Source organism: Melospiza georgiana, chromosome 3 (assembly GCF_028018845.1).
Source record: "Melospiza georgiana isolate bMelGeo1 chromosome 3, bMelGeo1.pri, whole genome shotgun sequence".
Taxonomy (NCBI): Eukaryota; Metazoa; Chordata; class Aves; order Passeriformes; family Passerellidae; genus Melospiza; species Melospiza georgiana.
This window is the reverse complement of record NC_080432.1, coordinates 107,181,362-107,200,753: the sequence shown is the minus strand read 5'-3', so window position 1 is coordinate 107,200,753 and position 19,392 is coordinate 107,181,362. Positions and strand designations below refer to the sequence as shown.

At 36.6% G+C, this 19,392-nt stretch overlaps 1 protein-coding gene across 2 annotated transcripts in view; it reads right to left on the bottom strand.

Annotated features, from left to right (window-relative positions):
* COL12A1 (collagen type XII alpha 1 chain) overlaps window positions 1-19,392 on the bottom strand; it is a 99,355-nt gene that overhangs the window by 9,497 nt on the left and 70,466 nt on the right. For both annotated transcript variants that reach the window (XM_058021739.1, XM_058021740.1), the window contains 13 exons: window positions 18,891-18,929; window positions 18,658-18,796; window positions 16,455-16,597; window positions 15,984-16,093; window positions 10,905-11,054; window positions 10,438-10,515; window positions 9,748-9,834; window positions 8,789-8,842; window positions 8,182-8,277; window positions 6,685-6,738; window positions 5,678-5,731; window positions 4,758-4,811; window positions 3,580-3,651 (listed from right to left, as the gene is read on the bottom strand). In XM_058021739.1, the coding sequence (XP_057877722.1) occupies window positions 3,580-3,651; window positions 4,758-4,811; window positions 5,678-5,731; window positions 6,685-6,738; window positions 8,182-8,277; window positions 8,789-8,842; window positions 9,748-9,834; window positions 10,438-10,515; window positions 10,905-11,054; window positions 15,984-16,093; window positions 16,455-16,597; window positions 18,658-18,796; window positions 18,891-18,929 (1,130 nt within the window). The remainder of the gene's footprint in view (window positions 1-3,579; window positions 3,652-4,757; window positions 4,812-5,677; window positions 5,732-6,684; window positions 6,739-8,181; window positions 8,278-8,788; window positions 8,843-9,747; window positions 9,835-10,437; window positions 10,516-10,904; window positions 11,055-15,983; window positions 16,094-16,454; window positions 16,598-18,657; window positions 18,797-18,890; window positions 18,930-19,392) is intronic.

The following is a 19,392-nucleotide window of genomic DNA, read 5'->3' as shown; positions in this document are numbered from 1 at the left end:
AAAACCTTAATTTGATTCCCAAATAAATAGACATTAATATCTCATTCATAAGCTATTGCATGTACCTGAAATATTCATTGAACAGAACTGTAGGTTTTTAATTGCACTAGTCTATTACAGAAAAATAGACTAGTGGAGGGGGGGGGTAGATGGTAAAGAAACTACTAATGCTTCTCTTTCTGTTTGAAACTTTCCAATTTTTCTATTTCCTACAAGTGTACTCATTTGAAATTATCTGCTGTGTATGTGTTTATAATTCATTCTTGTTTTATCCTCATTCTTTCTATGGCTTTCATAGTAAGACCTTCTACCAAAGCAAATCATACAGTGCATCTTTTGTGTATTCACTAGGTAAGGGGAGAGGAATGAGGTGAGGGAAGACAAGGCAACAAGGTCCCCCAACAAGGAAGATGCTAGTGCCATGTATGGTCAATTTTAAAATTCATTGAAATAAAATGAGCCTCATTCCTCAATTTGTGATGTTGCAAACACACACTGATTCAGCCTTGTGGCTGGAAGTCTAGAGCCTATTTGGAGCTACCTTTAAAATTGGAAGATTGGAGGCTGATTGGCCATGTTAACAATAAAGTACATTTTCCACCTGGATATTTTAGAAACAAATTTTCAAAAAAATAATTGCAACTTCAGTTACTGTGTTACTATTTGCATCTTCCTCCCTCTTGGTTATATGCCTCTTAAATTTCTTTTAATAGACAAAAAAGTGCAGTTTGGCCTACTGCTTGACAGCATTTTGAGAAACAGCAGCTGCTGCTGGCATTCTGTTTTTTTGCTGTCCTGCAGTGAGGGAGTCACTTGGGGTCAGTGCAAGGAGAAGCTGGTTTATGCTGCATTTTTTCTGAGCTGTGGGATGAAGGCTGGGGCCGCAGCATAGTTCTACTGCTGAAGAGGACAAAACAAAGGAAGTTTTGCTATTTTTACTTTTAAAGATAATGTGCTCAATTGTTTTTCCCAGAAGAATGTTCACTTCCCTCAAGAGCCACCAGGTCATTGCTCCCAAAGCAGTGCCTTTTTGAGACTTCATCTAGGACATCTGCATAGACGGATGCAAGAGCAGGGAACACATGGCAGCAGAGAATGCAAAATTCTCAAAACCTGCATCTAACTCACAACAGACTTGGGCTACGCTCGAAAGCTTTTCACAGTTTATCTGGTCCTGGAGGCATCAGTTCAATAGCACCTTACTTATTAAATTTAAATGCCTTGCATTTTTTCTCAGGAACTGTCTAAATCAACAAAATCAGACCCTGTTGTCAGAAGGTCTGTTTTATAAACAGGACAGCTCTACCTTAACACAAATTAGTCTGTCTACCCATTGTTACTGTTTCCATTCTCGCACCTATAAAACAAGAACTGGAACTTTTCCTCTCTAATAGTCCAGCATCTTTTATTTCCCATTATATTTATTCACAGAAAACATATCCATTATTTCTTGAACAAATATCCTCTTCTAGTTTAGTGAGTCTTTCTTACTGTTGATGGTTGTTACTTTATGATATGTGTATGAACCACTATGGAATTCTCACTTTCTGACCAGACAGACAGCAGATATTTTAGTCTCCTCTAGGATAGTCTGCATACAGTTCTCAATAAATTACCAACTTGTTTGTGTTCTTACAGTTCCTTTTTCTGTCATTTTGTTGCTACACTGGAAAAAACAACTAAGTTTCTCTTGGAGGCACTTGTAAGCAGACAGAAAGCCAAACTTCCTACTTCCATGAAAATTCAGTTAACACTTCTAGGATTTACTTGTTCTAGTATAAGTACACAATGAGGTAGAGAAATGTTTACAGTGTGGTCTGCCTCAGCTTAGCACATTAGTGGTATTGAATACATCAGGAAGGAGCTCCAGCTGACCACATTCACAGGGAGTAACTTCAGAACACCAAGGCTGCTCATAATTTGCAGGTAACTGTATACCTTCTACCTGGAATGCAATATAACCCTTGGCTTGCAGGGGTCTTTCTCCTCACTTTCATTTAATAGTACTAGCAATACAGATTGATCAGGGAGAAGAAAATCTGGCAGGATCTGGTGAAAAATAAAAAATTCCTTGTATTTACTAGAGGCAAAGTGAAGCCTCATTATCTTTCTCTTCAGGCAGAATTATGATTCATGACAGTGCAAGTTGCATTTGGCTGTCAGGCTGCACCTTTGGCAGCTGTAATACTGCAAACAAAGAAAGGCCTTGAAATTCTGTCCACCAGGAATCTGATAAAACATCTGTACAAGGTACAAGCCAGAATTCCTGCTGGGATCTGTTCTAGAAACATTAGAAATTGTAAATATGATGCACAGTGTCCCATTACAAGAAAGTGCAATAACTGCAGGGGAAAACATTTATTTTTAATTGAAAGGAACTCTTAAGAATTAGAGTGCAGGAGAATTTAGACATGGTGCCCGGACAGGAATTGGCTGCCTTGCTTTGCAAAAGTCTTTAAATTGGGCTTGTATCCAGATTTCCTTCTAAACACATTATTTACCTGCAGAAGATCTTTACTTCTGTACTGGGTACTTACCAGCTATCCATAGTCCCAGGTGAAGGAAAAATCAGATACACCTGACAATTTAAAGCTCCCTTGTGAGCAAAGCACAGCACTTTGTGCTCCAGCCATGTCTATTCAACATGTAACTGAGCACAAATATCCCACTAAAATGTATATCTAAAGGCAGGAAAGCTTCAAGACTTTCCTAAGACACTCTGTGTCCTCTACTCCAAGGAGAAATAGAATTTATAGTCTGGCAAACACAGACTGAATTCAACGTGTGTATGAGAAAATGACCCAGCTTCCAGGTGTTCCTGGAGTTTCTGCTTCATGGCCATCAAGTTTCCCAGCCTACTACACATTCTTTCAAATTATCCAGCTTTTTTATGTACAACTACACTGAGGCAGGATAGAAAATTCTAGATTCTGCTATACGTTATCCACAAGTAATGAATGACTTCTCATTTCACTTGATGTCTTACTCAAGTATTTCTCTGAGATACCACGAATGACTCAAATCAAATTTCCCCTGAAACTGTTGCTGGGAGGCAGCACCTCCTGCTCTTTCTCCCTGCTCAGGAAGCACTTTAAAAGTTTGAATAGAACCCACAGAAACCGCTCCTAAATAACTGTGAAATAACATTGTAAAAATAATGAAACATTTGCAAAACAGAAGTGATTATGTAATATTATCAAAGATTATCCACCTTCAGCAGTTTATCACTCTTTTACTACACACACATGCACTAGTGTAAAGACTTTACAATCATTTTGCTGACCTAGTTTTCCATGCTTATGCAGTGTAGAAATTAATATATGTCTTGGCACATAATAGCCTACGATCTTTTTAGTGGAAACCAGAGACCACAATTTCCAGCCCCAACTATTAAACTCAGCAAAATGGCATACTGTAAAAATAAAATTATTTTTAAAAAAAGACTTGTGGGTTTAGGTCAGCTCCACTGTATTAACCACCATCATAAGTGCAAGACAACAATTTCAAGCAGCAGAAGTCTCATGTTCACCAACAAACTGTAATTTTAAATTTGATACTCTAAGTGTATCATTATCTTACTGGTGTCCCACGATCTCCTGGTTTCCCTGGTTTTCCACTTGGGCCAGCAACTCCTGGAACTCCGGGAGCACCCTGCAACAGAAGAGAAGTACAATGATTGTGGAAATACACAATTACCTAAGCCCCAATAAGAAGCATGTTATTGTATTGAGTACAAAGCAATATTGAAAGTAGTTCCTATCAGGTTGTTTTCTGTTAGGTACATATCAGACTTGAAAAATTTTTTATGGAATAAACAGTTTGTTTGTCTTGGAAATAGGTTCTTTTATGTAACACCACAGTTTAACAGGCATTGTGGCACTGAAAGATGCAGAGGGTGAGTATATGTTTCTTGGTATGATTCTTTATGACCAATTCCTAAAACAGTACAAAATAGTTGGGCCTTCTAAGTTCACCTAGCAGATCTGTGGTCCATGTTAAAATCCACAACAAGCAGACCAAAAGCCATTCTAGTGATACTGGATAAATACAAAAAATTAAAATAACAGTATCAGATTACGTGACAAAAGCTCATCTGCACATTCACAAAGGAACATGAGGAAGACAGTTGTGGGGACGTAGGGCCAGCCCAAATAATACCCTGCCTTAGAGACTGTTCTCTATATATGTAATGCAAATATGTGTTCTGTGTGCATCTGCCTTTTGGAAATGCAGCTTCCAACTTGCTATAGGTTAGACCTGGTGTCATGAGGCAGCAGCAAATTGCCTGTCTTGGGCTGTATGATCCACCATAGGCTTTTCTCTAACAGCCAGCCTCGTTTCTAGCATGGTCCCACAAAACACAGTGAAGCAGCTCTGTAAGAAAAAGCCAATCTTAAATGCTCCTGTCAAGAAAAACTTGTATTAACAGTGTTTGTTTTCCCCAGTGCACAAGTAATAAGCCAACTGGTTTCAGGAGACCTAGCTATGCATTTAAAGATCATGGCTAAAGTACCAGATAAACTGGTTCCCTTATTTAGCCTGGCAGAAATCAGTTTCAAAACCACTGTTATGAACATCTGTGAATATATGCTTTGCCCAGCTCTCTGCTCACCTTCTACCAAGAGCTTTTCAGACCCATTTAGGAGATTGAGCAAAGGATCCATTACATATTTGACAGAAATTGAAAATGTCAATGTGGCTCTCTCTTGGCTCAGGTCTCTTAATTCAGAGTATATCAAAGACAAAATTATATTTACCGCTGGTCCTGGTGGGCCTCTGGGACCTGTGGGACCATCTTTTCCTGTGAAACCCTATTCAAAAACAAAAGTAAGATTAGAGAAAAGTGGTCTTTACAATTATATAATTGTATATATATGATTACTACTGTAATTTCTTTTAAAACCTATCCACAGTACAAGTTAGAAAATAGCTATCACAAATCATGCTGGAGAAGGCAATGGAACACTGAGCTTCAGACACTTTAGATGTTCAGCTGCTGTTGATTAACTAAAAATGAAATCAATGTTTCTTAACATTTTTAAGAAAAGGAATCATTATTCTATCTCAGAGGAGCAAAATCTCTCTTTTTGCTGTTCTCTCATTCAGAGTTCAGCTGGATCATCAGAGGTTTACACTTAACTGGAGAGCCCCCTCCCTCTCAGATATTTCCCCTGCAAGAATGAAGGCTGTGCAGAAATTTACTGAAGGTTCCCATTTCAGTAATGCAACATTCAGTAATGCAGAAGTCAGTTTTGATGGTCCATGACCCACCAATCCAACAGTATCCTCTTTGGCAATCACACACCCATCTATTTTCATTTCCAGCTTGAATTCCCACTAAAGGACAGCTATAAATGCATACATCAGCTATGAATTTTGCCTGTAAGGGCAAATAATTGCTTCAGTCATCTTAAAGGTGATATTCCACTGTGACACCAAAAGAGATTTACCTGACTGCAATTAGAAGAAAGGAATTGCAGCTACTCCACAATGAAATACCTGTGTACATGCCCTTCATTAGGAAGACATTTCAGAGTTCTCCATCCAAAGAAGCTCCTGACAGCCAAAGGTTTAGGGGCAAGCCTGAGCTTCACAATAAGTTTGGCACAGACAGATTCCTAACCAATATGGCATCTCCCAGATGTTGAGATAAGCAGAGTTTCAAAGGAAGCCTTACCCTTTCTCCTGGAGGTCCCACTGGTCCAGGTGGACCAGGTAAACCTGGCGTTCCCTGGAGGGAGAAAGAGTGAGAAATTGTATCCACGACAGAACAAACATCACTGTTATGTCATTCCATATATCTCAAGTATATATGTTCTTCCCTCCTTTCTGTCTAATCTCATTGTACACTAACATGTGGCATTGCTTCCTACAGGACATTACTACTCCCTAAAAGTATACTACTCAGAGTTATAAGGACTAATGAAACAGATAAAGAATACAAGGCCCTTGGCCCATGACTGACCTTATCTGATATATGAAACTAAGTCCACAACAACACTTAAGCACTCCTCATGTAGTCTTTTTATCATCACTAAATTAAGGACAATATAGTAACCCAGGAATATTCATCATGCCAGGACATGTGCAGATCAATGACCTTAGATTATTTATAAATTTGGTCAATTAAAAAAGATCCTAATTTTTTCTCCTCCTTGTATCGTTTACAAGACAGAAACCTGTAAGTAACTGAACTTAAATATTGTCTTCTTCTTTCAGGAAGCATACAAATAATGTCCCAAGGCCATTTGAATTTCAAAAGTAAGTAGAAAGTAATTAGTAATTGCTAAAGAGGAGCTCAGCAAAGTTCTGCAATCTTTATTTTAGGAGGACATTCAACTGCAAGTGGTCAGAAGATGAGAGACCTACCTGGGGAATTGAGTACTCTTCCTAATAGAATGGTCTGTTACTGTGCATTCACAACAGGGATGGGGATTCACAGTCAGGATGGGCATTTGGCTTGACCAAGCACAGTTGTTTTTTTCACATTTGCTGTTTTGAATGGTTTATTATTACCTATATTTCAAATTTCTAAGAGTAAGATAACTGTGTTTCCAAAACTGTGGCCCAGGGAGGTATGAGAAGAGCCCATGACTCCTAGTGATGTCAAAGACAGCTGTCCAGCAGCCAGGTTTCTTCAGGAACAGTGCAAAATGACATCACCCTGTCTAAGTGTGAACTTACCGATCGCCCTGGGAGTCCAGGCTGGCCAGCATCCCCTTTCATTCCTTGACGACCCTATAATTTTCACAAGTGATTACAGAGTGCATCATACTTCCAGGACACAAGGTGTAGGAGGATATAAAGAAGCAATCTGCTGCCTTTCACAGCTAGCTTGCCTTCCATATATGCTACAACACTGTAGTATAAATGCACAGTCCAAACCCACATGAGCTAAACTAGACAAAACAATATTCATTTTTTACAGTGGCTTGCATGATAATCCAGCATTACCGACTGGTACTAGTCAAAAAATTTGTAAACGTAGACTGAGAACATGATTCTTAATTGATAGGAAAAACAAAAGTACATGACTCAAAAGTGTTCTAAATTTGTGTTAGCTAATGAGAAGTTCCACAAATGTTGGTGTTTTCATTCTTCAGACTTTTTCAAGTGGATGTGACAAATAAATGGCTTATTTGCATTACGCATGTAAGAGCAATGTTTTTCCTTTCCGATTTGATACCTCTATGTCTTCTTTAATAAATTTTTTAATTTATTAAATTTAAATTAGTGTGTAACAAAAAAAAAATCATTAAAAGAATCTACATAGAGTAACAAAATCATTCTAATTTGTCCTTACAAAACAGGTGTTCCCAATGTCTACCTTAAAGCACATTTTGTTTTCCATTTTCCAAATTCCATTACAGATGGAGCAGGTACCCAATTTTCAAATGAAAAATGATACAGCATGCAATTAGACATCACTTCTTCTTTCCATAGACTTTATATTTTGATCAAAGACTTCATAAAAAAATCTCCTGAATATATTAAAATTCAAGTTAATCCTAAATAGGGAACATCAGAATTATATTGTTGCTTTCAGGGTGATTATTTATTGAAATAAGGCAAAAGCAGCCTTAATACATCCACGAAGAGTTATGCATGCAATCTTCTATAAAAACCAGAACATAGTGAAACTTCACCAGTGTTGATAAAACATGCTTTGACTTTGAAGGCAGGCACATGAAATCAGAAATAGCATCTTGCTAAAATATGGATGCTGTTGCCAAGAAAACCCCTAGCTACTGATTTTAGCCAGACAACAGAAGTTGAACATGTAAGTCTGTGAAAAAGCCTTCAAAGTATTACTGCATCCTTAATTTTCCTGTACCACAATTTGATATTTTTAAGTCCTTAAACTGGAATGCCTAGCAACTCTACAGAATGCCATTAAGACTGATAAGAGAGTAGCACAATTCACATTACTGCACTCAGACCTTGTCCCTTCATTAGAATCCTATAAGCACATGTAACATTCAGGACAGAAAATGCTATTTTATTAAGAGCCTTGTTTCAGAAAGAGATGTGTTTCACAATGCTACTGTGTTGCAGGGATAAATGAATGCTCTGGCAAAGCTGCCACCTTCTTCCCAAGACCACCATCCCATGGGCAGCCCTGGCTTCACACACACTGCCTGCTGATGGCGCTCAAAAGGGACACTCAGAAGGGGCACTCACCGGTTCACCTGGGATTGACAGCCCGTTGGGACCCTGTGGACCTGGGGGACCTTGAGGGCCTGGAGGACCTGTCTCACCACGAGGACCAGGAGGCCCCTTAAAGCAGAAAATTAAAACAAAATTGTAAATGACAATCCTGTCTGAAATCCATAACTAAAATCCTTTGGATTAGACACTTAAGGTAAATCAGAAGCCTGGGGACACATTTAATACTTTGGAAGAACAGTGGAAATAGCTGTTCAAGAGGCATACTCTTTCATAAGCTATTCTCTGATTCATGTTGGCAGTCTCAGGCCAATACATGCCCTCTGGCAATGCCAATTAGAAGTATTCCCATGTCCTGTGTACAGATGAGAGAACAATAATGCTGCAGAGTGTGTATTAACACTCTGATGCACATAATCCCAGTATCCTGATGTGTGATCAGTGTAGCTACATAGACTGTCATATATAGTCTCAAATAGATAGGCTGCACATAAGTAACATAAAGGCATATTTTCAACTAAATTTTAATCAACATTCTTAGACTAAAACTAAGCATAAAAATTTTCATACAGGTAATCCTGTAGTAACATCATTATAGATGCATTTTGGGAAACATACTTACAGATGATCCAGTCAAACCCCTTTCACCTCTGGGACCTTTAGCGCCAGGGCCACCCTAAATTGAGTATTTGGAAAGAAAATGTATTTCATACACAGAAAGCAAAGGTGCGTAATACTTATGTGCATTATGAATTCTCTTTAACAAACTCTTAAATGAAGCCCCAAAGTTTTGAAGTGTACAGATCATACTGCTAAAAAGAGTAGTAGAATGAAATATGCATCAGGAACTCAGGGAAACCACATCAGCTTCAGCCTCGCCAATTCAGCCCATGAAAAATTACTATTTTGGTTTTTGTCTCTGCAGACATAAACTTCAATTTATATTCATCAAAAACTCTGAAGACCTCTCTAGTAGGCTACCAGGCAACTTAACTGGGCTTTAGATTCTTCATGCAGCACTTTTGATAGTTTCGAAGTATGACTACTGGGCTGGCTATAACTCCCTAATATTCAAAGCAATTGATAGGACTATGTCCATTCCATTAATTAATTAATTAATTAATTAATATCTCTCCTCATTAAAAAAAAAAAATTATTTCCCTGACAGAGTAAAGAATCTTTCCTTGGAGTGAAATCTTGACTTTGTATTTAGGAAAAATATTTTTTCAGTTAATTAAAAATGTCTTGTACGTGATGTGCAAGATACACCTGACAATTTAAAGCTCCCTTGTGAACAAAGCACAGCACTTTGTGCTGTGCCAGAGTCTTTCACCCTATCAAACAATGAGGAGCTAATCTCAATGATCACACTGGAAATAGAGGAAAAGATCATACAAACAAGTAGATATGGTAGGATCTCATAAAAAGGGGTGGATTACCATGTTGTTAGGGAGATATTGACAGGAACTATGTCTCTGACTGACATTTGTTTCACAAAACCACAGACCAACACAAAACTACTTCCATAAATTTTAAAATCAGAACATTGTCTACTGTGCATCGTTACAGCTGGTAACTTACAGCTGGTCCAGGAGGTCCTGGAGGTCCCACACTGTCTTGAGTACAGGTACAAGCATTTGGAAGAGCTGGGCACTTTGCTTCATCTCTCTGAAAATTCAATCACAACTTATTACTGTCCTTTTAAAGAAATGTACTCAGTGGAAGCACACTTTTCTGAAACAATAGCACAAAGATTCACTAATACCCTGTTTCCAAGTAAAACTCATAGCTAAACTGTGGTTTTCAAATATTTCTACAGGATCTTTTATATATTTAGCAAATTTTCTCTGTGAGCTACGCAAGGCATTTACAATAGAGGCATGAGTAAAATGTTGTCCTAGTATTTATATACATTTGACAATCAGCTTGTGCTGACAAAGAATAGTTACTTTTTGAATGCAACTCCGAGAACAGATTAAATAAATAAATAAATAAATTCCCCATTTAGAATACCTAGAATTTGAAAGACCACTGGAATATAAATACACCAGACATTTTTTTTGCAAAATTTCTAAAGGGCTCAATTCTAGCATTACAGCTTTACTGTCTCAGACACAAAACTTTGAAATATGGTGCAGTTGACTGGCTGCTCTGACAGCTGTGATTTAGATGTGTTGTCAGTACAAGGTCTAATGACATCCTAACAATAATATTGTTAAATTTACTGTCAATAACATTTTTCTGGATAGCCTCTGGTTCATTCATACTTACCATAGAAGGGAGATCACAGCATCTGTCTCTGCTAGTCCAAACAGGACTGCATACAATGTCAAAATTCTGGATTTCTAACTGTAAGAGAAAGAAATACTCTTGAAAGATACATTAAGTTTGGTGTGTTGTTTTGTATGAAATCTATCAACATTATCATTAAAAAATCACTCCTCCATTTATTTCTAATGATAGAGTATCCACAGTATATGCACTCAATCACTATCAGCTCTCCCTATTAAAAGAAAAAAATTCCTGCCCTTGCCTGATTGTGGCTTCCAGCTACTACATTTTTGTTCTTGTAGTTCTGCTAGAACAAGAAGCTGTAAAGATGAGACTCTCAAGTCTACTGACTTGACAGTACACGTGCTTGGAAGCTTTGGATGATGCAACAGTGGTTTCCCAACAATCCCTAATCTCTACCCTCAGAAAATGTCAAGGTCTTGCAAAAATTCATATTTCTTGCTTACTGTTGCTGATCTTCGGTCACCTTTTAGAAGTTTCCCAAGTATTTCATAGCCATCAGTTGTGATATTGCCGGCTTCCTTAATTGGCTTTTCCATTATTTCACTGCAGTCAATGTAAATCTTAACATTTGATGAAGTAACAACAATATGGACCTGAAAAAAGTTTAATGAAATATTTAGACATTGCACATGGGCACAGTTACTTTAACACCTTAATAGTATTTCACTGATTGAATAGTACTGTTTTAAATTTCACTCCTAGTAATCCTGATTTACTTCCAACTGGTGGAAAAATTCAAACTCAGGAAAAGTCTATGACATTTATAATCTCTTCAGAATGTGTTGAAGGTCAACAAGATGAACACACAAGCACAGTTAAGAAATACTATTTAATATAATAGTTGAACTATTATTAACTATTTTAAAAGCTTGCCTTATTTTTTTTTTTAAGATGGCAGAAAAGTAAAAAAAATAAAAACTTTTCAGAGGGAGTGAATATAAGCCTTTCTTGTTCTTTTCTGATGGCTGGGACCACACAAGATGTTTATAGGGCTGGGACTGCCCACTGGCTAACAGACTCTGTAGTTCAGAGAGAAGATTGTTTCAGACCCAAAGATGCAGAGTTCAGTTTCCACAGATGACTCAATCAGAGGCATTAACTACATTGAGATCCAGGAAGTGACCAGAGAAGCCTGCCCAGAGCAAGACAAAATAATGGAAGATGCAAGAGAAAATTTCCACAAAAGAAATATGGTTACACAAATATATGCCAAAACAAGGGGAAACAGGGAAGATGAAGAGATTAATTAATTTCCAGTAATTAATTAATTACTGGAAATAGAAGACACTTAGGAGGGAGAAAGGAAAGATTGTAATAAAGAGAGAGTATGTTTACCAGGAGACAAGAATGAAGAGCTTGGGGGAAACATAGTAAAGCTTAAACAGAGGAACATATAAAACCTAAGCAAAGATTATTGTTCCAAACATTATAGTATGTATGGCAAATGTTACAAAAGTTAAGTTTCAACATTTCTCTGAAAGAACAAAAAATATTTAGGGGTCTCTGAGAAATAAACAAGGGCCACTTTAGCATGTGTAATATGCAGTTCCTGATCTTCAGGCAAAAGAAAGTTTTCAGGGGCTTTATATACCTTACCGACAGCACATATTTCATATATGTCTATGTACTTGTTAAAATCTCAACACAATAAGATCAGGAGTAAGGAATCCCTGAAATACATATATTTGTTTTAATTTTCTCTTATCACAGTACATAACATACAGAAACATACTGCTATTTGATGACTGCTTAAAAATTGGCACAAAGTTGAGAGATTCCCCTAAATGTCCTGGGTCAATAAGTGCCTCAACAATCTCCTGGGAATTTTGTCCTTTTTTTCCCTTTTGAATATTTTCCCATGCAGACTTGTCTCCAAGGCATCAGTACAGCTTATCTAAAACTCTTTTAAAATTATGTGCTTACACTTTATATCTCAGTGCTGTGTACACAAGTGGAGATTTTAATTAAAATTCCCAACCGTGTTCATTGAACAAATAATAATAATAATAATAATAATAAATTATTACTGCATCATCCAGTTTAAACACATCACAGATGTAATTTACTAGCTCTGAAAGGTACCTAATATGCAAGTCCTTCTACTGGAATGTTAAGTATTTGTCACAATTTAAATAAAACACATTGCAGAGCAAATATAGATTATTATATTTTCATTAGCACAAAAAAAATTAGTAAAGATAAATCTACATCAGAATGTTGAATGAGATCAGCTTGAAAAGGTTCAAACAGAAATAACTGCTGAGCATCACCTATCCTTCCAAAGAAGAAGCAATCCCAACAATCAAAAATAAGGAGAGCTCTCCCAAGTCATTGACTCAGTCACTTAAACACTTAAATCACTGCCAGAACTGCATTCCAGCCTGAATCTCATGGCCTAGGCAATAAATCTAATTAAAGGAGGCATCTGGTGTTTATAGTAAATAACACATCTCTGCCTTCAACTCCAACACATTCTGTTTTCAACAGTTTCTAAGACACCAGCATAATCTGTTCTGATTAGTTCTACTTATTTAATTTGTGATATTTTAGGAAAGAAAACATACTTTAATTTTTCTCTGCAGATGCCTTATAAGATAAAGTTTGATGGTGTTCTGATCCTGTGCTAAGTGAATCACATCAATAAGCCCAGCAAACTATTTCCCATTTGTCTATCAGCAGAAAGATACGCACTCATTATCAAATTTCCTCTTGCTAACTACTGCAAAATGGCAAGCTAAAAGGAAGTCTAGTGTGGTAAGAATAAGAAAGTAGAAGCTGTCTGTCTCTCCAAAACATCAGTTAGAAATTTAATGACTGTCTCAGGCAGTCAGAATTTTTCCTATGGAACTTGCCAGATTCAACAGCTTTCACCACGGCTCTGCTACACAGAGTGTTCAAGTATGCCAAAGTAAATTTCCCCACAGTTAGGTGTAGTTAACTGTATTTCAGTGAATAAGCCAGTAAGTCACCAAATGAAAGCCACAAAAATGTTTAATATTTTGGAAAACCTCTCCTTGAATTGTAAGGATTTGTCATTTCTTTGAAACTGGACAGTAGGAGAAATTGCAAACATACCTTTAGAAATGTGTTAATCTTACTTTCCTTCCTTCATCCACTGAAACTACTGCTATCCATTATTAGGAGCTAATCAGCACAGCTGATGCATAGGGCTTTCCTAGCAGGTGGGCTGCGAAGCCCATTATGCCATCATTAACAACCTGACTGAGATAGCAATTTTAGTAATCATCTGGAGAGAAGCCAGAAAAGTCATCTTAGTTTCATGGTGAAAAATCCCAAATATAGCTCTAAACCAAGACTCTTCCAGCTACTTTAAATACCAAAATCTGAACTTTTGATTCCTTTCTGGGAAAAAAAGACAGGGAATTACATTGCATTAAGTAATTGAGAATTTTTTTCTTAAGAAATAGTCTCTTCAGCAAGAATTCGTAATTGTAAAGCTTTAAGGTAATTTGCAAATCACTGCTACTCCTCTTCATTTTTTGGCATCTTAGGATCACTTTCTCTCCATATGTATTCATGTATTTCACTATTAAAATTATACAAAATTTTTGATTTTTATTTGCCCTGTAATTTTTTTTTTTACTATCAAGTGTAATAGACCATTTTACATAACTTCTAATTTCTGGCAGCTAGCAAGGGCCACAGATTTTTCCCCATTTGCTCTGATAAATGAGCAGAGCATCACTGTAAGGCCTGTCAGATACGTTTGCTCAGCTTTATCACATTTAGAGAAACTATAACAGAAAACATTATTCTAAACATCAACTAAATTAGCAACAGACATTTAACACAGACTGCTGGCAGTAGAGCATGTGGAGAGCTCCACACCACTGACCCAAAGAAGTGTCAGCTCTCGCAGTGAGATCTAAAATGAGGCACACTACATACTGCTTTGTACCTAAACAGTACTTAGGAATAACTCACCCTTCATACCAAAACAAGATACATCCTAGCCTTTACTGAGAGTTTTTCTCACTCCAGTAGATTCTTATATTTCCTTAAAATTGTGTTGTCCTACCAAGCTATTAAAAAAAAGGCAAATGTCAAAGATAAAATAAAGGCTGCTTAATGTAGGTAGGATCCAAAGCTACTCATAACTATCAGTTACAAAATCAATGACATAAACATTTATTCATATAGTCAAAAATAATCAGGCCTAAATTCTAAACTAACCAGGCATAAATTCTAACAGAAGAATAACTGGATATACTATAAGACTAGTTTGGGAAGTTAGTCCAAATTCTGAGGAAACCAATAGCTTTTATAGTGTTACTGTGTTATTTTCATAATCACCTGCATAACATAACTTTTACTGTGTTATTTTCATAATCACCTGTTTTTTAAACAGATGAAGTCACAAAACTGGCACCAGTTATCTTTCCTGGCTTTCAGTCTAGCCAAGCTCAGTTGAAAATTTGGCCTCCAGTATCAAGAAGTTGACAGAGACAACCCCTTATCAGTATCCTCAAAGGAATGCTGGTAGTGACAAGTCATGCAGAAGATGGTATCATAAAGAAAACAAATGCTATACTCAAGCCATATTTAGTCATCAGATGAAAACTTAACTAAACAGAAGGGAGATAAATGAAAACAGGAAAATATGCATTTCAGCTAACCAAAAATGTTGCAATTTCAGCTCACTTTCTTGCCCTAAACATATATACTTAACACAGCAAGAAAATGTTTTTAAAATGTTTTTAGGTGTACATGTAGCCTGAGTCAAGCAATTCCTGATGACTAGAGGTAAGGGAGCTTGGGAACACCAAATTTTCATAAGTTGGTGCACAAAATTAGAAAAGCAAGCACAGATCTATTACAAGTGAAGACCCATGCAGCAACATGTAAAAATTTCACTAGCCATTTTGTCAATTCACAAACTGCAAGCTTCATTCTAAATGATAAAGTGACCCTTTATGGGCTCTCTCTTTGTTGCTTCCTCAGTTAACATGACATTGGAATATTTTAAGCCCAGTGTTTTTAAGCAAAAAAAAAAAAAAAAATCACACTTATGAAATATACACACAGGTATTATGTTTGTTAAACATACAAATCTTATCCAATGTGTTATTTACCTCCCAAAATTGGTTCCCTGCCTACTTACTTTCTCTGGCTGTATCTTCCTCTGCTCTGAATGATTTCAAATCATTACACTCCCATGCAATCTTTTCTCACCATAACTTCCTTTCCTTTCTTTCTTCCACTTTAACTTTTATTCTTCCTCTTTCATGTGGCAGGAACCAGGCTACAATTTCTTTTTCAGATATATCCCTCCACTTGCACAATCTTAACAAATTAACAAATTCTTGACAAATCTTTTACATTGATTCAAAGAAGACCTATAACTTCAGAGATCGTGTTTTGCATAATCTACAGGTCCCTATGTCAACTTAAAATACTATCCAAAAACCAGGTACAGTCACCTGACAGTGACTTGTGCTTGGCTTTCTTTTATTTAAAGGAATGGTACTTCAGAAAGCAACATCATAATTTCAATCCTTTACCTTATGGAAGCTTCCATAAAAGATTTTCTTTACAACATCATTATCAAAAGTTACGGTTTGAACCTCTCCTCTTACATCCTTGTTAAAGAATGACAGCACTTTGCTGGCAGCTGCAATAAGTAAAAATAACACATTTCATTTAATACATACTACTGAAATCACCATACTTAAAAAGATAAAATCTAGTTTACCCCTTATTTGGGTAAACACAAATCATAGATGATCTTAATGACCTGTAAGTATATAGATGTATTTTCCTTTGATTTTAGAGTTTATACTAAAATTGAAATGCTTTTTAGATTAATTATTCTTAATTGAACTATAGATCTACAAAGTTTAAAAAAATTTCTTAAAACTAAAAATGTATAATCCTTTTATCTTGTAGAAATTCTTTGGGTTTGGAAATATTTGGTAAGAACACATGCAAAGTAACGTATAACTTCTCTATGCAATAAGTATAAACATCCTTACGATCAAGCACAACTCCAACTTGTGGTTTGTAATCTCTGTCTGTAATCTGCCAGATTGCAAAAGGCTCATTGGGGGATTCAGGCAGAAGGCGGAACAAGAGAATTATCGTGTATGCCTGCGGCAGCCCCTCCGGGTGAATCTCCCTGGCAAGACAACATAAAGGCATTTTTTCACAGAAACACATGACGAAAATTAGATCATCATCATTTGCTCTTTTTCAAAGAAAAGATACAAGACTAACAGGGAGACCACAGTGTTTAGTGGAACAGAGCATTTTAACTACTCTCTCAAACAGAAAAAAACATTGTTATATAAAAACACTGTGATTTGTTACGATGAACTCACAACTGTCTTCAGCTGGTCCCAGAACCACAATTAGAAAGGTTGCTTGAGTATGACCAAGAACTCTTGGGTATGTATTCTTGTGGCAAAATTCTGTATAAATCACACATGTTTTACATTCCTTGTTGGTAAGTACAGAGAAAAAAGACCACAGCTTTATTCATTTTTTCATCTGGCCTGCTTCAGTAAGGCAACAGCATTTAACTATTGCTGCCCTTCAGGCACAGATACAGAGATGGAATAATAATGTCATCTTTGCGACTGGGCTCCAGCTCATTCTTTAGTGGCTCAGGTTTAAATTTGTGATATTTGGACTGTTACACATTAAATAAGCAGAGAACCAGAAGTACATAAAAAAGCCAAGCATGAAACAGCCTCCAGAATTTTTCTGTAGGGGAAAGGAGGGAATGCAGGAAGAGAACAGCAAGAAAAGAGGTAATCACTGCTTCTCCTTAATCATTTTTATGGAGCTCAGAAGGAGATTCAGTCACATGAACATAAACATAAAAATCTTAAATTAAAAGAGGCGGTGCTTTGTATGTTGGACAAAGCTTATGAACACATACAATTAGGAACACTGCAATAAAAACCACATCACTAAGCCAACAACATCACACAGCACAGTGCAAGAATTCAAATATTAAAGTAGATATAGCAACACAATTTGTAATTTGGATAACAAATTATTTCAGATATGGAAACAACTATGCCACTAGGATCAGTATGAGTTTATTGCTTTGCTGACTCAGTCTAGAGTTTTATTTTCTGGGTTCTCATGAAAAATAAGTGCCCAGAATACTCTGGCAAGTCTACTCCACCTCTTTAGCAGACATTAGACTACGTACCACAACATTTCTAAAAAATGAAATAAATATGAAGCCTATATTTTTATTGTATTTTCATCAACTTATCCTAAATGCAATATCTATCAATGCAAGAGAGTTGCAAAACTGGCATTATCTGTATTTCCCTAGACTTCAAAAATCCATGCTGTCAGAGACTATCATCCCTGCAGGTATTAATGGCATGCCAATGAACTTAAAAATCCTCAAGTCCTCACTTTTGAAGCTGTGATCTCAGAAGGCTAGCAAAAATAAATTATTTTTTCATAAACCTCAGCTTCTGTGCTTGTGATCTTTACCCGATCTGGCAGGATTGCAGACGATTTCAAAGGCTTCCATGAGAAGAAAACTAAATTTTCCTAAATTTAATGGAAACAATAGGCTATTTTTAGGCATCTCCTCTGAACCAGAATAACCTTTTTTGAAAGGAGAAAGGTATTTCCAGTAAAACTAACTGAGAACTAAGTCCTTTTTCTCTTTGGGAAAAAATGTTGGCAATATCCATAATATTACCATAACCAAGCTCTAAGACCACAGGCCCTTGAAAACTCTGCTCCATTTGCCAAATAAGGCGAGTCAAGTAGAGGAGAAACTATCCTAAGTCAATGGCATCAATATGCTGCCTACTGCAGTAAGAACAATGCTTCTGGAAAAAGTGATGCTAATCCCTCCATATTGAAACCATTTCTGTCCAGCGACATGGAATTCATTGTACTAAGGAAGTTGTTGTTCAACTGTCTAGGTATAAACTGTGGATTATATGCAACTTGAATGGTTAAGAAACATAATCTCAAAGAAAAGTAAGCAACTAGATTAATAGTGAACTATGATTTCAGAGGGAGAAATAGATTAACATTTAATGAAAACAATGATAGATGCTCTTCAGAGCGTATTACTTGAAGCTTAGTAAAAAGAACATTACATTAATGCATCTTCCATAACACACATGTGCTATCTATAAACTGTGTTAATCCTTCAGCACCTGGTCACCCTAAATATAAGCCTTGAGGTTTACTTACCGTATTGGCTGGCTAACAAAGGCATTTTTGTGGAGTTTATATGCTACATAGCTTGGGAAAGAGCCTGATTCCAGTGAAACTCCTTGTACAGAGGCAAAATGCTTCTCTGTTAGATTGTATGATTCCAGCATCTTGAAACCTTTAAGTCCAGAAAGAAAATAAAAAATAAGAAACACCATAGATTTGTAAAAGACACAAAAGAACCTATGCCAAAATATTAGACAATTACTTACCAGGTGAAGTGTATCCGTCCAAGTAAATAAGGGGACAAGCTGAAAGATATGAAACAATATATAATTCAAAACTACTAAGCCTAACAGGATATGAACATATGTATACTTCAGGAAGTTTTATTACCAAGAAGTCTATGCTATTATTAATTCTGAGGCAGTCTTTGTTACATTTGTCATACTGTGTCCTGTGGTAGTTCTAATGTCAAAATCTCTAGCCATCACTTTTAGTAGGGTATTTCTACTCTGAAAAAAAATGGAATGACAATATGGAATGACAAATGAACCCCAAATATTTTAAGATTATAATTTATAAGAAGAAAGGAGGACAATGACACAGTCTTTCCATTAATATTTAAGGCATGAGTCAAGCCGCATAATAGCTGTCAGATTCTCAAGAAACAACTGCAAATTTATGTGGCTCCTCAGGAGCCAGCAGATGAGGCAGTTAGGGAACATGCAGTTGCACATGACAGGCCTGAGAATTTCTTATTTTTGCCATAGA